The 20797-nt window shown below is 40.7% G+C and overlaps 1 protein-coding gene across 1 annotated transcript in view; it reads left to right on the forward strand.

Moving 5' to 3' along the window:
* Window positions 1–17193, forward strand: part of NRK (Nik related kinase) — a gene marked incomplete at its 5' end in the record, with an annotated part of 215747 nt that extends 198554 nt beyond the window's left edge. Inside the window, 4 exons of the mRNA XM_036739833.1 lie at window positions 1062–1211; window positions 5350–5509; window positions 13476–13615; window positions 17077–17193. Coding sequence (XP_036595728.1) covers window positions 1062–1211; window positions 5350–5509; window positions 13476–13615; window positions 17077–17157 — 531 coding nt within the window. The remainder of the gene's footprint in view (window positions 1–1061; window positions 1212–5349; window positions 5510–13475; window positions 13616–17076) is intronic.
* Window positions 17194–20797: the final 3604 nt, after the last annotated feature.

A 20797-nucleotide genomic window follows, 5' to 3' on the forward strand; every position in this document is an offset into this window, starting at 1 on the left:
TTTCTTCAGTGAATTTTTGTGCTTCCTTTTCCAAGCTGTTGACTCCTTTTTCATAATTCTGCATAACTCTCATTTCTTTTCCCAGTTTTTCTTCTGCCTCTCTTATTTGATTTTCAAAATCCTTTTTGAGCTCTTCCAAGAGGACTTTTTGGGCTTGAGACTTATTCATATTCCCCTTTGAAGCTTCACATGTAGGTATTTTGACATTGTTGTCCTCTTCTGAGTCTGTGTTTTGATCTTCCCTGTCACCATAGTAGTTTTCTATGGTCAGGGCTCTCTTTTGTTTTTGCTCATTTTAAAAAGTTAACCTCTGCTCCTGGGGCGTGGGGCCCTGTCCCAAGCTTCTTGTGCTGGGGGTCAGGGGTCTGGTCACTGGCTTTCTGCACCCAGGCCTCAAGTGCTAGCAGCTTGCCCACTGCACTGAGGTGGCCTGGCCTAGTCTCACCTGTTGTGTCAGGATTCCAGGGATGGCAGTTTGCCTTCTGTGCTGGGGCTGTAGGCTTCACAGCTGGCCTGGTATGTCAGTAGCCTGCTGAGCCAGGACTGAGGGGCCTTGGTTGCTGATCTGTGCTGTGGCTAAGAGCCTCCTGCTGGCTTGCCGGGACCCTGTCTGCTCTGGGCTACACTCCCCTTTTACCTAAGTGAGACAGACCTTTCCTGAAGTTCTTCTAAGTTATCTTAAGCTGGAAAAGTGTTTCACTCCATCTTTTTGTGGGTTCTGTTACTCCAGAATCCATTGAGAGGCTTGATTTAACATTGTTTCTAAGGGAAACTGGGGGGAGCTCAGGCAACTTCCTGGCTTTTCTCCACCATCTTGGCTCTGCCTCTCAAGTATATGATTCTTAGGATTTGACCAGGCCTTAATGTTTAACAAGAAAGTCTTGTAGCTTGTCTCGAATGTGCTCTAGAACCTGCCTAGGACAACTTGACCCCACCCTGGGCTTTCTCCTTCCTTATTAATCTTACACTGACTAATCCTTAGACCTCTGTGACAAGTGATCTTTTGCGTGGGTTGAAGATGTTATTTCATCCTTTCTCACCATATTGTTTTATGATTACAGTCATTCCACTCCCTTTATCAGAAGCCTCTGGCAGTTGACCTTACAGTGGAAAATGGACAGAGACTGAAAGTGATCTACAGCTCAGTAGCAGGATTCCATGCCATCGATGTTGATTCTGGGATGGTTTATGACCTATACCTACCGACTCATGTAAGATAGTTCTTTCTAATTCCCATTAATGATTATTTAGTGATAATTGCTTTCTTTCTTTGCTAGTTCTTCGAAAGTTTTTGTGTCTGTCAAGCTTTTCTTATACTAATTACTGGCATTGATAAGGGAGTGCCCAACCATATCAGACATTGGCCATGGATAAAGAATAGCAATTCCTTAATCCTTCTGAGCTCCAATTCATTAGCTCATTCCTTAAAATGTAAAATGACTGCTCTCTGTTAAGATATCTTCAGATGGGTTGAAACCAACATGGGGAAATTATATTCTCAATCTGATTTTCACCCCCAAGGATGCTTAGGTAGAAATAATGGAAACTTTTGGGGAAATGGTCGCTCCTTTATAGATTCTGTGCTAGAAGAAAAGAATATTGAGACTAATCTGAGACGCATCCCAAATTTGAAGAGAAAAGATTTCAAAGGGTTCAGAGGAAGGAAAAGTAGGATCCCATATACCAAAATCTTACTTTGGAAGTCAGCCAAGAAAAGATAAGAAGTTTTCAAAAATTAAATTCTAAAGACAGAAAGGGAAATGATTCTAACAAAGAAGAAAAAGGATAATTGTCTGAAGAGACCAATGTGGATGCATAGGGAACTCACCAAAAACCAACTTAGATGTGGCAGAATTATTTACTTGGGAGAGCAGAGGAATACTATAGATAGAGTTTACCTATATTTTAGCACATAAATAATCAATAAAATCCCTCGTGCTGGTATTCTTGTGGAAAAGATGGTGAGATAGACAATTGGGTAGATTTGGATCTAGTTGAATGGTTAAGGTCAGCTTGGAAAAAAGTTGGATGGTGAGGTCCGATGGTTTGATATCAACTTGACAGGAGGTTTCCAATGGAGTGCCCCAGGGATCTCTGCTTGGCTCTCTTCTATTTAACATTTCTACCCATGACATACATAAAGGCACAGATGGTAGGCTTATCAAATTTGCTTAAGCCACAAAGCTGGAAGAAAGAGCTAACACTGGAAGACACAGTCACAATCCAAAAAAAAATGTTGACAGGCTACAACATTGAGCCAAATCTAATAAGATGAAATTTACAACAGATAATTGCAAAGATTTACATAGATCAAAAAAGCAAATTTACAAGTAAAAGATGGAAGAGGCACCATTAGGCAGCAGTTCGACAGCCAAGTGACCTTGGGCCATATTAGAGACACAGCTTCAAAAAATCAGGAAACAATAGTGCTCCTTCTACTCTGCCTTTTATGTGCCTTGCTCCATTTGCTACAGGCAGTAAGCATAAAGGTGAGATTTGAACCCAGGCACTCTGACTTCAGAGCCAGTAGTCATTTCACTGTACCACACTATCTTCTGTAATATGGAAAGCCTAAGAGAGCCAGGTTGTTCCTTATCCTCAATGCAAACATGCTACCACCCTTTTTCTTCTCATTTAGGCTTTGTTTTTATTGAATGTGTTTTGTTTGTACTGATATTCAAAAAATACTCCTACCAGGAAGGATCTAGGAATCCTCATAAACAAGATAAGATCCCTTCTTGAGCAAATGGCTAGTGGGCTTCCAAGCCTTCAGAATGCTTGAAGAGGTAATGATGAGGAGGAGGAGGAAGAAGAATAACAGCATCCATTTCTCTGGTGCTTCATGTTTTATAAAGTACTTTCCTCCAAACAACCTGTAGTGAAAAGAGTACTGAACTTGGATTCAAGAAGATCTGGGTTCAAATCCCACCTCCGACACTTATTAGGGTCCTCTGAGCCTCAGTTTTCTCATGTATAAAATGTCAATAATGACACCTGCAGAACCTAGCTCTCAGATTTGTTGTAAGCTTCACATGAACTAGTACATTTCAAGTGTTACGCAAACCTTAAAGTACTCCATAAGTGTAAGTTGTTATTATTATCGTCATCATCATCCCCATTTTACGGGTGAGGAAACTGTGGCTCAGAGAGGTGAAATGCATATCTGAGCCACAATTTGAACATAGGATTCTTGACTTGACACAACTAATTAGCAAAAAGCAAATAAAATCTTAGCTTGCATTAAGAGTCTGGCATCTTGGTCCAAGTGATAGTTCTGCTGTATTCTGCCCATCAGACCCCTTTTGGAGAATGATCTTCATTCCCGTGTGCCACATCTCAGGTAGATCAGTGATAAAGCCGGAGAATGTCCTGAAGAGCAAGATTAATACAACAAAAGGCCTTGAGGTCATGCCTCCAGAAGGCAGGATGAAGGAACCGAGGGTGAGAAAATAAGAGTCAGGAAGCAGCACATGCTAGTCACCTTCAAAGTATACAAGAGGGATTAGACTTGTTCTGCTTGGCCCCAGAGGGTTGAGGGTGCAGAGAGGTGTCCAAGCTGTCCACAAGCAGAATGGGCTGCCTCTGGAGATAGTGGGCTCCCTGTCACTAGTGGTCTTTAAGCAAGACTGGCTAATGACTTGTCAGGTATGAATGACTTGGACTAGATTGCTCCGAAATCCTGGGATTCTAATCACTAACAGTCTGTGACTCCAAGTCCCTGGCTCTTTTGCTCTTTTCTATCCTACCAGAAGAGAACATTTTCTAATTACTATATAAGATAGGGCAGTGAGGGAGGAGAAAATTAAGCCTTAAGCCTTTTAAATCACTCCTTTTGACAGCAGATACCCAGCCTAATTAGGATAGCTCATGTATGTACCAAAATAAAATTTTAATCTGAATGCCCCAATATCATCGGCCTCTCAGGAGAGCGTGGATGTCATTCCTGTGGGTTCTTCCTTTTTAAAACAGAACATCCTAAAAATAAATGTTAGCTTCAAGCTGCTGGATCAGAAATGCTGTGCTTCTCTGAGGGGACCCCAACCTGTTCAGAGGCTTTGCTTACTTTAGGGATTGTTGAAGAGACAAGAATTAGCTTTTGGTGTCTATAGTTCAGTTTGATTGGAAGATGCCTACATCGAGACCTGCTGGCTTGCTCTTGGTCTTGCACTAGCACCTGAACTCTCTTCCTCTCCTGCCCTTCACCTCTCCTCTGTACCAATAGCTCATGGGAGTACCAAGGCAACACATTAAAATCACTCTCCGCCTCTGGATCCCAGTTTTAGTTTTGCGGATAGTACTGGCTGAGACATGGACTCAAGTGCTTGGCCCTCATGCTCTCGGTTTGGCAAGGACAGCTTCTACCCTCCCTGTGGTGGTCAGTACATGGGACTGTGGATGTGGGGGTGGAGGGATGGGGCTGGGTTAAAAGAGCCCTCCCCCATGTTGCTAGTTTGGAGATGGTACCAAAAAGCTTGATGATGGTTACTCTGGGGGAAAATAGTAGTGGGAAAATGTTTAGTGTTGGAATTCGATTTTGTCACATACTACTGTTGTGTGTAGCAGGAGAGTTAGAAATGCTGGGCTGTTCTCTCATGCCTCAAACAGCTCTCTTGGTAAATGATCTGGATGTCTGTTATTTTTTTCTGTATAGTAAATCTCTCACGTTTAATTCCTGACCTTATGCAGCTATTATAGTCTACTGAGTATATGGTAGGAATGGTTTCTTTGGTCAAATATCATGTAGGAAACAAAATATCCACTAAAGATGTTCACATTTAGCAAAATGAAATATTTGATGCTTAGCACACTTTTAAAAATGTCTAATGATTCTGTTTCTAGTTTGATTAGAAATGCTTCTTAGGTCCCAACTGGTTATTAAAGAAGGAATGAGTTTAGGGTGTGGACTTGGGCTCAGTGTCCATTATCCTAAAGTCTTCTTACGATGAGCCCATATGCCTTTGGCTGGCTCTTACTTGGGGAAAATCCTTTTTGAATCAAACGACACTTCTTTCATGGTTTGTAAACACCAGTTCCTTGAGAAGAATTCAGGAGATTCTTTTGTGTCTGACATCTATCTCAACTTCTTCTGAGCTAGGATTTCTTATCAAAATAAAGTGAAAGATTGAGCAGGGACTATTTTATGAACTCTAGCATAATAACAGGAAAGAGACTCTTTCCATGGGTTGGAGAGAAAAGCACACAGTCTTGTTGTGAAATAAATGTTTCTTTTCCCTTCCCTGAACTGTAAACCTGCTTTGTGCTCATTGCACTGCCAAGCTCCTTTGATTGATGTAGGCACTGGGTTGTAGTCAGGCTGGTCATCTAAATCCTTATAAAATATCATTCCAGATCCAGGGGAGCATTCAGCCACATACTATCATCATCCTGCCCAATACCAGTGGCACAGAACTTCTGCTAACCTATGAAGATGAAGGCGTCTATGTTGACATATATGGACATTTCACTAAGGAATCAATTTTGCAGTGGGGAGAAACGCCAGCATGTGTGGGTATGTATGAGACATAGTCCCCACCCAAAAGGCTCAGTAAGACTTAAATGTTCAATTAGTTAGCATAAAAAAGAGTTCAGCCATGGCTTCACACAGCCTTTTATTGAGGGGCTCAGCCTGCTGACTGATATGTACATTCTGTGCTTAAAATATTTGGGGCAAGAACAGACTTTGGGATATTGGAGTTGATGTTCATTCACAACAATCACATCACTGAAACTTGACCAGATTTGATTCTATAATCATATGTTAATTTTGCTTGTGTTTACTCTCCATGCAGGATTTATATAGACGGTAAAAATGCACCCCCACCCGCCACTTCTAGCTGATTTATTCCTGCATCTGCCTTTATTAAAGAGACTAGTTCATAGAAAGGGGGGGGGGAAATGTTTACATCCCTCAAAGTAGTGGTTCATGTAGAAATATTTCACAGGCTGATAGGATCCTAGATATATCAGACACAGAGAACACAAAATACCAAGAGTTTGCTCTCAGGTCCATAAAAGATCAAGATAACTGACCTTCTTTCTCTAATGAACTCCATTCCCATCTCACCCAGATTGTAGTCATAGCATCATGGGACTCTGGAATTTAGAACTTAAAGGGACGTGTGAGATCATCTAGTCTAGGACTTAAACTTTTTCCACTTCCAACCCCTTCAGTGCTTCTTAAACTGGGCATCGCAACCCACAGTTTAAGCGCTGAATTCTAGTCTGCCCTTCCTATTTTGTTTTTTAGCATTTATTTGTTTTTTTTTTTTACTTGATAACTTTAGCTGTTTTATCTAATATCTCCTGATATCTCCTTCCCGCCTCCCTTCATGGAATCTTTCTAATAAAACTGCAAAGCCAAATGTATTGTCCAGACAGTTCAGGAAAACTGAGATAACATGTACAGTATTCCATGCTTGTAGTCCCCCACTTCTCTACTGAGAGGAGGGGTGTATGCTTCCATATCTGTTCTCCAGGATAAATATTGGTCATTGCAATTAATCTGAGCTAGAGACACCTTTGAGTATTATTTCCATTTCCATCTTGGTAGTCATTATAGGTGCTTTTCCCTCAGTTCTACTTTGCTTCATGTCAGTCAGTTCACAGAAGTCCTCCCCATGTTTCTCTAAATGCCTCATATTCGGTATTTCTTACAGTACAATAATATTTCATTAACTTCATATACCACATTTGTTTAGCCATTCTCCAGTGGAAAGACATCTACTTTGTGTCTAGTTCCTAGTCCAAGTTTGACAGAACAAATCTTTTTCTTAAGGGGATTTGTTCTGTGAAGTTTGGATTCCGTCAAAGGGCCACACTTGAGGATCTAGAGGGCCACATGTGGCCTCAAGGCCACAGGTTCCCCACCCGTGGTCTAGTACCTTGCCCCACCACAAAAAAAGTACTGCTATGAATGTTTTCATGTATATGGGACCTTTCTTTGTATCTTTGACCTCCTTGTAATACCCCAAAAAAGGAAGGAAGTTGCCTGGACTGTTTATGGTTGTGGGTACAAGTCCTTTGTGTTTTGTATTTTCAGCCACGTGCCCTCCTGATATCTGACTCTCCCAGAAGCATCACTCTTTCCTTCCTCTTGTGTTAGGGTCAGCCATTCCATAACCTTCTTTATTCTCTCTTGACCTTTCTCTTTCTAGTTTGATTATATTGGGCTCTCTCTGGCCTTGGGCACTAATGACAGGGTTAGGGTGAATGGACTTCATTGTCATGACCATTGAAGGTCAGATATATCAGACACAGAAAACATTGAAGTTTTCCAGTTGTGCAACTCCAGTATTTTTCAAAGAAGGAAACTGAGGTCCATTGAGGGGAAATAACCTGCTCAAGGTCACGTAGGTATTAAATAAGAGCTGCCCTTCCGTCCTTGCTTAACAGCGCAGTTGAACTTAGGAGCGCTCTGTTGGTCAGGATATTTTCTCGGTGTTCAGACACTTGAGAAAGTTCACTTGGTCAGTTGTGTTCCATGCAAACCAGAGACACTGGAGGAGTGTCACATACAGGCCCAGGGAACCTGCAGCCAAATATGCCCATCTGGCCAGAAGATTCCTCTTACTCTGCAGCCCATAAACAAATTCTCCCCACTCTTCACCCCACCCCATGATGGAAAGTTAGATGTCTGGACTGTAGCCATTTAAATAGCCACCTGATCAATCCCCCAGACATTCTGCCCTTGCATTAGAGTCAAACATTCCATACGTTTGCATAGCCCCTCTTGACCTGGGCTGTGTGTGGCAGTGACAACATGTGGTGGTACAGGTAGGGTGAGAGTACTTCTTTGGAACGAGTGTTTATGGTTTCTGATGGTGAATGTACCTATACCCAAAAAGAAGGGATCCTGTGACACTATTTTAAAAAGTGCCCTGAAAACCTGTCCCCAATTCTTCAAATAGGTGAGAGCCCAGAAAAGGAGCCCATTTTCAGTGACGGAGAAGGCAAAGGCTTGCAACATAATTGACAGATCTGGGGCAAGGAAACCTAAAAATAACAGATCTGGGTCTAATCTTTACAGTGACATCTCTGAAACCAACATGTTCATCAGAAGCAGAAATAAGGAGGTTCATTTCTACTAGGAAATAAAAAAAGTTCCATCTACTAGCACTATTGGATAGAGATCAAAGGGGTGGTGAGAAGTTATAGGATCACAGTCAGAGATCTTGAACTGGAAGAGACTCAGGAGCTGTCCAATTCAACCTCCTTATTTTTACAGAGAAGGAAACTGAGCTTCAAAGAGGTTAAGTGGCTTGCTCAGGGTCCCCACAGTTAGTAAGTATCAGAGGCAGGATCTGAACTCTGATTTCTGGTTCCACATCCAGCACTCTGTGTGCTATACCACTGCCTCTATGTCTTCTAATTCAACCCCCTGTCCTTAGGCACAATAATACTTGACCCAAAAAGTTAAAGTATTTCATCGACATGGGCTATCAGAGCTGAAAGAGAAGAGAGAGCCCATCTAATCTAGCCCTGTCTTTATACAAAGTGGGAGAAGGGGACCTGCCTAAGGTCACTCAACCAGCCACTGGTAAAATGGGAACAAGAACCCAGACTCCACTCCAGTGCTTCTTTTCCTCTAGCATGAAAACTTTATCAATAAGGCTCCCCATGTCTCCCCCAAAGGGCATTTGATCTTTTTTTTGGAGGAAAGAAGGGAAGGCAATTGGGGTTAAGTGACTTGCCCAAAGTCACACAGCTAGGAAGTGTGTCAAGTGTCTGAGGTCAGTTTTGAACTCAGGTCCTCCTGACTCCAGGGCCAGTGCCCTACTCACTACGCCACCTAGCTGCCCCAACATTTGATCTTTAAAAGGGGACAAAGTAATGGAATATCTCTAGTGTGGGGTTCCAGGCATCCAGCACAGTGTAGTGGTGGGGTGGGGGTGGGGTGAATGGGAAGAAGTGTATGCAGGGGGATTAGTTTCTAAGGCTTACCTAATTATGGAGGTGGTCAACTCTTAATTATCCTCTGGAGTAGAAGGGTGTCATAGCATGGCCAATGATCCAAAAGCTTGGCCTCAGACTCTATTGTCTATGCTTTTCTTAAAGTTAATAGAATTTTATAGAGTTCTCCTTATGCATATGTAAAATAAATGATAGATGATGAAGCAGCTGCCTGCCTCCTGACAGAAAGGTGATAGACTCAAGATGCAGAATGAGAAACACATTTTCAGACAAGGTCAATGTGGGAGTTCATTTTGTTGGACTATTCATATTTGTTATAAGGGTTTGGTTTTGTCTTTTTGGTGGGAGGGAGTGAAAAAGAAAGAAAATAAATTTTCATTAACTAGAAAAAAGCAAAATAAACTGAAAGTTATATAAAAATCAAATGGAAACAAAATAGATGAATTCTAATTTCCTATCCATCTCTAAAATGATTTTTGTCATTAAAGTAATTGGTTGGTAGGTTTTGATAAAATAAAATAAGTGATAGCATTGTGAAAAGACATTTTGATTTACAGGTTGAATCTCTCTAAAATTAGTAATAGCTGGCATTTATATAGCATCTTAAGGTGTACAAAGAGCTTTACAAAAATATTATCTCATTTGATCCTCACAACAACCCTCAAGGTAGGGGCTATTATTATTCCCAGTTTACAGCTAAGGAAACTGAGGCAAACAGTTAACCCTGCTGCCACAAAATATAGTCATACTTGAGACTTTCCCAATAAGTAGCCCGGAAGCTATCAAAATCAGAAAAAGTCTTTGGAAGACTCTTTGGGCAAGTGACACTAAAAGAACAGCTCCCTTTTTGAAGTACCTTCCTAGCAGATAAGACATATAAATAATTGTGACCCTCTCTGAGCACTGAAAAGGGGGTACGCTATGGAGTCACAACAACTCCTGAAATCCTAGAATAATCCATTTCTAAGTGCTCCACCTTGGGCAGCTAGGTGGTGCTGCAGTGAATAGAGCACCACACCTGGAGTCAGGAAGACCTAAGTTCAAATCTGACCTCAGACATTTACTCTGTGGCCCTGGGCAAGTCACTTAACCCTATTTGCCTCAGTTTCCTCATTTGCAAAATGAACTGGAAAAAGATTGGCAAAGCACTCCAGTGTATTTGCCATAGAAACCCCAAATGGGGTCACAAAAAGTCATACATAACTGAAACGATTGAACAACAGCAACAGTTAAGTTCAAATCTGACCTCAGAAACTAGAATTGTGACCCTGATCAAGTCACTTCACCCTGTTTGCCTCAGTTTCCTCATCTGTAAAATGAGCTGGAGAAGGAAATGGCAAACCTCTCCAGGATCTCTGCCGAGGAAACACCAATGGGGTCACGAGAGTCAGACATGACTGAAAACAATGACCGAACAACTCTGACGCCAGGCCACTGTCTCAGGCTCATTTTATGGAGAAGAAAACTAAGACTGAGAGAAGTGACTGTCTGAAGCAGCAATGAACTCTGGTCTGCTCTTCCTGACCCTTGGCTCAGTGCTCAATCTGCTGTGCCACCGTGCTGCCAGGTAACAGTAGAGAGAGAATGCAGAAGAAATCCTCATATTAGGACCTAAAATGAGGTAGGGCACTGGCCCACTTTTCAGGAAGCTCTGAAGCCATCATATTTTCTTTTCCTCTCACTCTGAGTCTTGCCCATAAATAATTTCAGACTCAAAATTGTGTGTTGCAACTTCAGAAGAGTCCTTCTAAATTTCTCCCATTTCTTAATTTTGAATATTCATCAATTTAGTATCATGTTAATTAGCTGCCTTTTTGCAGCAACAATTGATCTATCTCTATTTTTTCTATCAGAAAAATCCAATGAGTTAAAACTTCCCCCAAATCCAGGCATACGCAGTGAGAAAAGCTCCCCCAAGGCACTCTTTCACATTGTCCTGAACCCTAATAAACCTTTACAAAAAAATAACAGTCTCTCTGAATTTTCCATTAATAGTATGAAGAGATGTTAACTCACGCATTCTTTAAGCAGTCTATGGTTTGGAAGGTAATGAGACCTCTTTTCCCCAGTCCCAGTTAATACAATGCAATACATCACCTCCCTGAAGGTAGGTTAGACTTATAAGCTGGGGTAAGCCACGCATTCATATGTCTGTCTTAAAATTTTTTTCTATCAGATTTCACTTTTAAGACCAAGCTGGAAACCATATGATACCAAAACCTTGGGCCTGGCAGGTTTTAGCACACAGCTGAGAAATCTTTGCTTAATTAACAAAACATGCACATACTATATGTAATCAAATGTCAGTAGGTAAGGAGATGCAAACAAATTTGGAATATATTTTTTAGTGTTTTATTGGCATTCTTTTTTATTTCTTACATTACTGTCACTTCCCAGTGACCCTCTCTGCCCAACAGAGCCCTCTCTTTTAACAAATCAACACATTGACTATGTCTAAAAATGTATGCCACACCTCTCTCTCCTAATTCTTGGAAATCTAGTCCTATCTCATAAGGTTATTGTGAGGTTCAAATAAGAAAAATATATGTAAAGCTTTTTGCAAACTTACAAGCACTCTAGAAAAGTTGGGTTTTTTGTTTAGGATCAGACCTATGGTTACATTGATCCCACCTTCCCTTCCTTCCTCCCTCTCTCAATGCATATCAGTATGTGTTCCAAAATTTAGGTTTTTGAGAGTTGCCTGGGGGTATAGAGAATGAAGGGATTTCACTATGGGTCCCCTAGTCAGTAAAAGGCAGTGTCCAAGTCCTAATTGAATGGGATGCAAAAGTGGAATCCGTTAATGTTGTCTGCTGGGGAAGCACTTCTAGGTGCTGAACTCATGTGGGAGCCAAGTTTCCTGGCCTGTGTGGATCCTGGGAATGTGAGGGATACAAGGAAACAAAGGTATCACATCTAAGGAAGAAAATTAACATGCTTAATTCACAGTGCACCAAACACTTAGCAAACAGGTACCTTTGCAACGCCCCACCTTAGGCACTAGTCAGTTTCCTGAGTCTGAGTATATAGAAAGATAAGTTTGGTGGCAAGAAGAGGGGACCAAGTGTTGGAGTCAGGGCCCACATGAGACCAGGTGAGCATGGCTCTGGTCTGCAGGCTACTTCTGGTAGCCATCCCTATTCCGAGGGCCTAAAGAAGCCCTGGCTCGGGGTGCTGGGATCCTGCCCAAGCAGTTTGCACTGCACTATGAAAGGAAATGTGAGTTGCTGGCGAGTTCTTGGTGTGTGCTCAGGCTCAGAATGGTTCACAGTACCTTTGGCAAAGAGATTGCTACTTAAGTGGGCACCATCTTTTAACAAGCCTTTTTATGCCTATTTGATATACATAACCACAGCTTAGGGATGGCTTTGGTTTAAACAAAGACATTCTAGTAACTCCAGAAAAGTTCAAAAATACAAATGGGTTGGTAGTGTTAAATTTCTTCCCTTTTACAAAGAAGAAAAAAGAAAATTGGGTGAGTGCGGAATTCTGATCTTTCCCCTGACTTAATTTGATATTTTCTGAATCCTTTCAGCTTCTGTCAAAACCTTGCTATTATTTAAATGTTAGGGTTTTTCTTTATTTATGGAAATGGGCTTCCCTATGAAGAATGTGGCCTCCAAGCTCTTTCATTCAACTTTAATGACATTCCCTTCACAGCACCAGCTGGTTGAACAGCTATTTACATAATGAGGGTTTCTGCATTAAGGCACTTATTGTCATAATCTTTATTGCCATAAAGTAATATAAAACTGCTAAAAAACCTTCAAAATCCTGGTCGAGAGAGCCTTAAAAACTTCAAATCTGGTTAAGTCCTGCTTAGAACATGGAAATCTATTCAATTACATTACAGACGCTATAATCAATACCCTGAGCTAGTCCTTTTCCTTAACAGTTTTCATTGCTTAAGAGTCCATCTGCTTCCCACATACTTCATTTAAACAGGAATATAAACCTAGATAATTTGTGGTTCCCCTAAAATCTTCATTTCCTTCAAAGCTCCTCTCAAGTGCCACCTTCTACCTAAGATGGCTCCTGATCCTCTCTTCCTCCTGCCCCCAGGCATTAGTACCTTCCCCTCCAAAATGACCTTGTATTTGTTGTATATATGTCAGTTTCATTTTTTTGTCTTTGTATCCCTAGTGCCTAGCACAGTGCTTGGAATTTAGAGGGTGTTAATAAATGCTTATTGATTGATTATACTGAATTTAAATAAGGGGTACGAGTGGATTTAAATTTCTGTTAAAAAAAAAGAATCCACTCTTGATTCTCTCTGAGAATGAGGATCAGAGATCAAATCGATAAGAGAAATCCAGAAGCCCTGTGTCTCTACCAGATGTCACAGTCCCTTAGCAAAGGTGCAAAGAATTGGCACAATGAACAGGTCTGAGTACCAAGAGATGTCTCCAAGCAGTGCCACTGGCAGCAAGCTGAGGCTACTGGGATGAGGAAAGGAAGCAAAGGACTGGTTGGGTTCACTCACAAACCAGATGGTCTTTCAGTAACCCAGAATGGACCACAATTGGCAGCTTTCTAAGTTTTTCCTTTTGCTTTTCTGTCATTAGCCTATCTCCAGTCAAACCAGATCATGGGCTGGGGAGAGAGAGCAATTGAGCTACGCTCTGTAGAAGCTGGAAACCTGGAAGGAGTGTTTATGCACAAGAAATCCCACAAGCTCAAATTTCTGTGTGAACGAAATGACAAGGTGCGTATGTTCTGGAGGAACAATTAACCAGCAAAAGTTGGAAATTAACTAGTTTAACCAAGTGAGAGATGAGCTTTCCCTCACTGCTCATTAAGAAAGAACTAACCATACTCCCCCCAAAATGGTTAAACCCAGTTGGTTAAATGAGTTGGAAATTAACTAGTTTAACCAAGTGAGAGATGAGCTTTCCCTCACTGCTCATTAAGAAAGAACTAACCATACTCCCCTCAAAATGGTTAAACCCAGTTGGTTAAATGAGTTGGAAATTAACTAGTTTAACCAAGTGAGAGATGTGCTTTCCCTCACTGCTCATTAAGAAAGAACTAACTGCCTGTATAATGTTGCCAAAGGCAAATTCACCTTTCCCAGCAGAAATAGCTGGGGCATTTCTTGATTGAGTAAATGATTAAATGTGATTTTCAAAGAAAAACATTTGCAAGAAAAATCAAAGATTCCAGTCATGTCCCAAGCAGAGCTTAGGCATTATTTCTTCTGCTGTAGAACAGGTTATTGTATTTGAGCCACAGGCCCTTTTCTTTTCAGATTAAAATAAGGCCTTTAAACAGACTATAAGAGCCTTTTAAAGCTGTCTGGGTAGCCCAAAGTAAAGTGGAGGTTTGGCATCTGCCTTGATTTGATCAATATTGACAACCAGAGCAAATAATTGCAGGCAAGAAGTGAGGAGGGGTGAGAGGGCAGAGCTTAGGATGGGAGACCTTTGTCAAGTGCAAGTTAGAAAACACATGAGGCTGAAAGTGAACAGCAGGCAGGGCCAGCGCACAGCCAAGGTGACTTATAATAAATGAATGCATTAATCAAGTGAAGCCATTGCATCAGAATCAGAATCCCAGGCAAAAAGCTCTAGAGCTGGCGAGTACCTTGGAGGTTATCTAGTCCAACTGCCTCATTTTACAGAGAGAGAAACTGAGGCCTAAGGAGAAAGGACATCTAAAAGGTCATATAGGTAATGTGTCAGAGCAGGGATTTGAATGCAGGTCTTTTGACATTAAGGCCAGTGAATTTTCTAATGCAATGTGCTGAATGGCATCTTTGGATGATCCCTTTAAGTATACGTGTTTCATTACATAAAAAAAGAGTCATCACAGATCACAGCTGTCAATAAGAAATATATTACATGCACACAGCCCATCAAAGCAGCTCCTTAACAGGAGAGCCTTCCCACCACTTCTGAGGACATTGGGGAGTAGAAGGGGTGCTTTTAGCTACGTCAGGAGAAAACCAATGTGTTCTGGGCTTACTCCAGTACTTTTCAATTTGGCCCATTCCAATGGAGTACATGAGCTATTTTGATCCTAGTGGACAATACCAGCAGCAGATGCATAGAAGTAAATTGAGGCTTGATGTCAAGGGGGGAAAAACTTCTTAACAATTAAAGCTGTCATGAAGTAGAGTGGGCCCCAGGAGGTACAGTGGCTCTCCCCACATTGAAAGTCTTAAATAAAGGCTGTATGACCCTTTGTCAAGGATGTTGTAGAGGGGAATTATTGCTCAGGCATGGTTTGGACCAGTTGTCCTCTGAAGTCCCTTCCACCTCTAAGATTCTTTGCTTCTCAAAGTATCCCTGGAAATTTGCAGTGGCCACTTGAGATACTCAAGCTGTCTCACATCAGAAGCCTGTCTTGTGGCAGCCATAATGTTGGCAAGTTTGGGTTCCCAGGGACATAAAATGAAAATGAGTCATTCATTATATTTTGCTATAAATAAGACATTTTCCCCTGGTCTTCATGCCAAAAATCTTGCAAAAGGTATCAGAGTTTTAGAGATTTGAAAGGGAATTTTTGAACCCCCAATGATCAGGAAGTACTGTAAGAAGTCCCAAGTAATGATGATTCAGAATGACTTTGGGCTGCACTGACTTTGACAGGCAGCTCACAGGTTGTACTCAGAAGAATAAATGTGGAAGTTGGCAGAGTTGGTTTCATCTTGTGTCCAAGGGCAGTAAGAGAGGTGTTCTGTAATGTTGTGCACCCAGGGATCTATCCTTGGCCTTGTGTTATTCAGCATCTCTATCAACAGCTTGAATGAAGCAATTACAAGGGGTAAAGTAGATAGAGTGCTAGACCTGGAGTCAGGAAGACCTGAGTTCAAATCCAGTCTCAGATACTTTCTAGTCGTATAACAATAGACAAGTCCCTTAAGCTCTATCTGCCTCAATTTTCTCTGTAAAATGAAGATAATAGTAGTAATTACCTTCCAGGATTGTTGTGTGGACCAAATGAGATAGTAATGGCAAAGTGCTTTGCAAAATATCTATATTGATGATGATGATGATGATACTAGCAGATTTGTAGGTGAAATGAAGCTAGGAGCAGTAGATAATATATTGGTTGTCTCTGTCAGGATCCAGAAAGGTCTCAACAATATAGGATAGTGAGCCAAATCTCACAAGTTGGAATTTAATAGGGATAAATGTAAAGGTCCACATGTGTGTTAAAACAACCAGCTTCACAAGTACTGAATAGGCTGTTTGTCTGAAAAAGATCTAGGGCTCAAGTCAACAATGTCCCATGGCAGCCAAAAAGAATATAATACCCCAAAGAAGGCAGACAATAATTGTGAAATGGTACCCTGCACTAGTCAGACTGCATTGGAAATAGCATCATGGGCTCTGACATTGGAAGGAACCTTAGCCACCATTTAGTACAACCTCCTTGTTTTACAAATTGAGGAAGTTGAGTATTGGGTTCCATTCTGGCCACGACATTTTAGGAAGCACATAGACTTGCTGGAGCGTGTCCAGAAGAGGGCAATCAGGATAGTGAGAAGATCTGAGCCCATGTCCTGTGTGGATCAGTTGAAGAAACTGGAGAAGAGAGTACTTAAGTACAACATGATAGCAAACGGTTTTCAGTTCTTTGAAGGGCTGTCACACGGAAGAGAGATGAGACTTGGTCTGCTTGGCCCAGAGAGCAGAACTAGGAGTAAAGGTGGAGTGGGAGGGGCAGATTTGGGTTTAATATAAGGAAAAACTTACAAATGGTTAAGACTGTCCTCAAGTGGCATGGGCTGCCCTGGGGGCTAGTGGGTTCCCCATCCCTGGAGGTCTCCAAGCAGAGGCAGGAAACCCATTTGTCTGAGATGCTGTAGAGTAGGATTCTTGTTTAGGGATGGGTTAGATTAGAGACCTCTGAGATTCTGTGATTTTTACCACATGTATTAGAAAGTGACAACACTGCATTTCTTTTAAAAGAGTGCAATTCATCTCAGACTTTACACTAATTCAGTCTTTTCCTATCCCTTGCCTGACCCTCATTGTCTAAATTAGTAAGTTTGGATAAATGAAGTTTACACAGTAGGTGGTGTTATTATCATTTAACGTGTGAAAGTAAATTGAAATTGTAGTGTTTGGCCTTTTTCCTCTTGCTCAAATATCAGGTTAAAATTGTCTGAACTGCCAGCTGATGATATCTCAACTTCTCTCCTTTTTTTTCTCCCCTAAGGTATTCTTTGCCTCTGTCCAATCTGGCACCAGTCAGATTTACTTTATGACCCTTGGGCAAAATATGCTCTTCAACTGGTAAACGCCGGAAGAAATGGTTGGATATTTCCAGGGATTGAAACCGTGTCAAATACAATGAAGTTTGCACACATGCACACATTTGCACTTTTCATCTGCAAATATCTTGTCATTCATTCAGTTACCTTTCTGTTGTATTGTTCAGGAAAATGATGAAAACAAACATTCAGCTTATAATGTAGCATAGAGTAATTCCGATGAGAAATGCAGCTTATAGAGAATTATTGCAAGCTCTATATACTCTCAAAGGAGTGTGCTCTCTTTTATAGAATTATTTTAAGCTTTATTACTTTAACTTTTGATATATTAACCTTTATTTACTTAGTAACTCTGTGTGGATTTTACAGTGTAGGATTTGTAAAAACCTGCGATAAATGTTATTCCAGGCAATTTTTGGAACTCTTGGCATTGCTTTTTGTCCAAAAGAAAAAAATGATGCAAATCAGAACTAATTTTTGAAAGCCAGAGCCAAATGCTAAGTCATCAGATAGATATGACAGAAATAATGCCATAAACCAAACAAAGGTGCTGCCTTGGTTCCAGGAGCACACAACAACAGAACAGGAGAATGTTACATCCATTTACTCCCTGCAAAGTTTAATGACCTGGACATTAAACTTTGTCAAAACACAGAGCAATAACTATCTGTCTATATTAGTTTCCCCCCATATTATATCCATTTCCCTGTAGTGTCGACTTTTCCTCTGATACTTGGTCTCCCATGAATAAGATCCTGAGTACCTATCATTGATAGTTTAAGAAAAGAGGCTCTCAAATGTTGCATAGGCTGCGTTGACAACTCATGGATGATATACTTGGAGTCTTGGCCTGCTAGACACAGAGACTGAAGAATGGATTTTTGCAATATTTTAAATTAGGCATCAATTAAAATCTCACTCCAAAGAAAGACTAACACCACAATTCTGATCCACTCTGCTTTCAAATTTGCTCTCCAATTACTGAAAACTGGCAGAATCTATTCCCAATGATCGTTGAGGAGAAGAGCAGCAATGTGGTATAGTGGACAGATTCTGGACTTGGCGCCAGGAAAACCTGCATCTGACACTTAGCTGGGAGGCCCTGGGCAAGTCACTTAACCTCCTTGAGTCTCGGGCAATTCTAGATTTGTAGTCAGAGGATTGGGGCTCAAATCCCACCTCTGCCATTTAACACCAGTGTGATCTTGGAGAAGTCACTTATCCTTTCTAGGCTTCACTATAAGATGAGAGGGGTGGACTGGATGGTCTCTGGGGACTGTTCTAGCTCTAGAGCTAGAATCCTATGACTGCAAGTTATGAATTGCTCAAGGTCAGCAGAGGGAATTTCAATATGGTTATAGTCACCTGCCATTGACTATTGCTGAGTGTATATATATATATATATACACACACACACACATATATATGTATATATACGTATATATACATATACATATGTATATATACGTATATATACATATACGTACGTGTGTATATATATATATATATATATATATATATATATATATATATATATATATATATATGTATGTATTGCTGAGCTAAATCAGGCCATTCTAACACGTATAACAAGGGTGCTGGTTGTCTTTTTACAGCTATTTAAGTTGCCAAAAAGCCAATGAAAAAGGAGGAGAAAAGAAAAGAAAGAAAGAAATTTCCAAAAACACCCAGTATAGTCCATTACCAAGTAAATGAGGACTTGTCTCTAGAGTTTCCTTTATAGACATTTATATTTTCAGGGGTTTGTATCCTGGCCACATAAAGTGGGATTAAACTTGATAACATATAATCTTGGCTCAGGATTAATGAAAGACTAGTGATTTTTTGTTATCCTTAGCTACATATATAATAATTTGCTTTCAAGTGAGTAGTACTAGAAATTCAGAGGCTCATCTGAAATGTGTTGGCAATAAGTAGATGAAACATTTTAGTTTGCTTAAAGATGAGAACTCTTTGAAATAATTAGACTGAAAAGTTAAGTCTTGTCCCATTTCTACTGTGCCTATGAGTCCCAACGTGAATCAGGTGTCCAGGATGTCCTATGTGGTATATCACAGAAGCCATCCAGCTAAGTGGCAGCAAGTACCTCTACCCCCCCATCTGTCCTCAATCCCAAAGTGATTTTGTGGTTGATGGGAAAGTGACAGAGCTGCCCATGCTCTCTCCACCATCTCTGGCTAGCCAGCCTGTATGGATTTTACAAGCTATATGTTTGGGTATGTGTGCCCTAACTTTCTCATGTGTGATGTCAACAAAAACACACATGCTTACTTAGCACCACAGTGCCAGAAATGGAGATTTCTTTTTCTTTTTCTTGTAGCACAAATCAAAAGTTTGGCACACTATAGATTAGCAATTAGGAAAATGTGAATCTAAGAATTAAAGAAGTCAATGTGATTATGATCTTTCCATAACTGTGATAGTAATATAATCTGAAGAATTGGCATGTGTTTTAACTGCTGACATCTTAAAAAAGAAAATGCACTTTGATGTTAAATAATTTGCTTCAAAGTATAATCACCATTATCAGTACAAACTCTTACCTGTTTGTACAGCCAAGTTCCATGAGCTAGCTCAAAAGACATAAAAAGAAAAAAAAAGAATGTTGGTTGAACTTGGATTGGTTTGAGGCGAATGAGACATGCCATGCTTGAACTTGAGAAATGTGCATTTTAAGTACTGCCTATGATAATAATAATTAGATACATTTAAGTTTAATTCATGCTCAGAACTTATATAATTTCTTCTGCATAACATACTTGCTCAGGAAAAAAAAGTTGAGAGCGGTTTTGAAAAATGTACCTCAGAGGACTATCTTTTTTTGAAGTAGTCCTTGGCCATAGATGTTCTAAGGTGCTCTGGGCTCTCATTCTGTAAAACTCTAAACATTTGTGGGATGATTTTCTTTTCCTTTAAAGGGAAAAGAAGAACCATTAGGAGAGAAGTTCTCTGAGATGCCCCCAAATATCAAAGCAGGAGAGATTGCAGGTATCTTAACCAGAAATTGCAGCAGGGTTAGAATTTTTCAGGAGGTAAGGATGAGATAAGGAGGGGTAGACTAGAGTGACTGATGTCAGGAAGACATGTTTAAAGGAAGACGAGCTGCCAATTCTGGTAATCAGACAGAAGGAAGTGATGGCAGTGGTTGGTTAGGACCCAAAGACCCCAAGGCCCTCCACAACCGTTAAGGCAGGAAGCATGGTACATTGGAAAGAGCTCTGGATTTGGAGTCCGAAGACCTGAGTCTGAATCTTTGCAATTCCTTGTGTGATCTTAATCAAGTTAGTTAACCTCTCTGGGCATCAGAGAGCTTTACTTCTCTGTAAAACGACAGGGTTGGACTAAATGAACTCTGATGTTCCTTTCCGACTCGAATTCTATGAGCCTAAAGTCAGTCAACAAGCATTTATTAAATGCCTACTATGTGCCAGGCCCTGTGCTAGGCACCGGGGATACAAAGACAAAAGCAAAACCATCCCCGCCCTCAAGGAGCTTATGTTCTAATGGGGGAAAACAATATCTGCATATATGTGTGTGTGTGTGTGTGTGTGTGTGTGTACATGTATATATAGGTATATGCAAAACAGATACAAGCTATTTTGAGGAGAGAGGGCAATAGCAGGTGTGGGGACGAGGAAAGGATTC

This window comes from Trichosurus vulpecula, chromosome X, assembly GCF_011100635.1.
Source record: "Trichosurus vulpecula isolate mTriVul1 chromosome X, mTriVul1.pri, whole genome shotgun sequence".
Lineage (NCBI taxonomy): Eukaryota > Metazoa > Chordata > Mammalia > Diprotodontia > Phalangeridae > Trichosurus > Trichosurus vulpecula.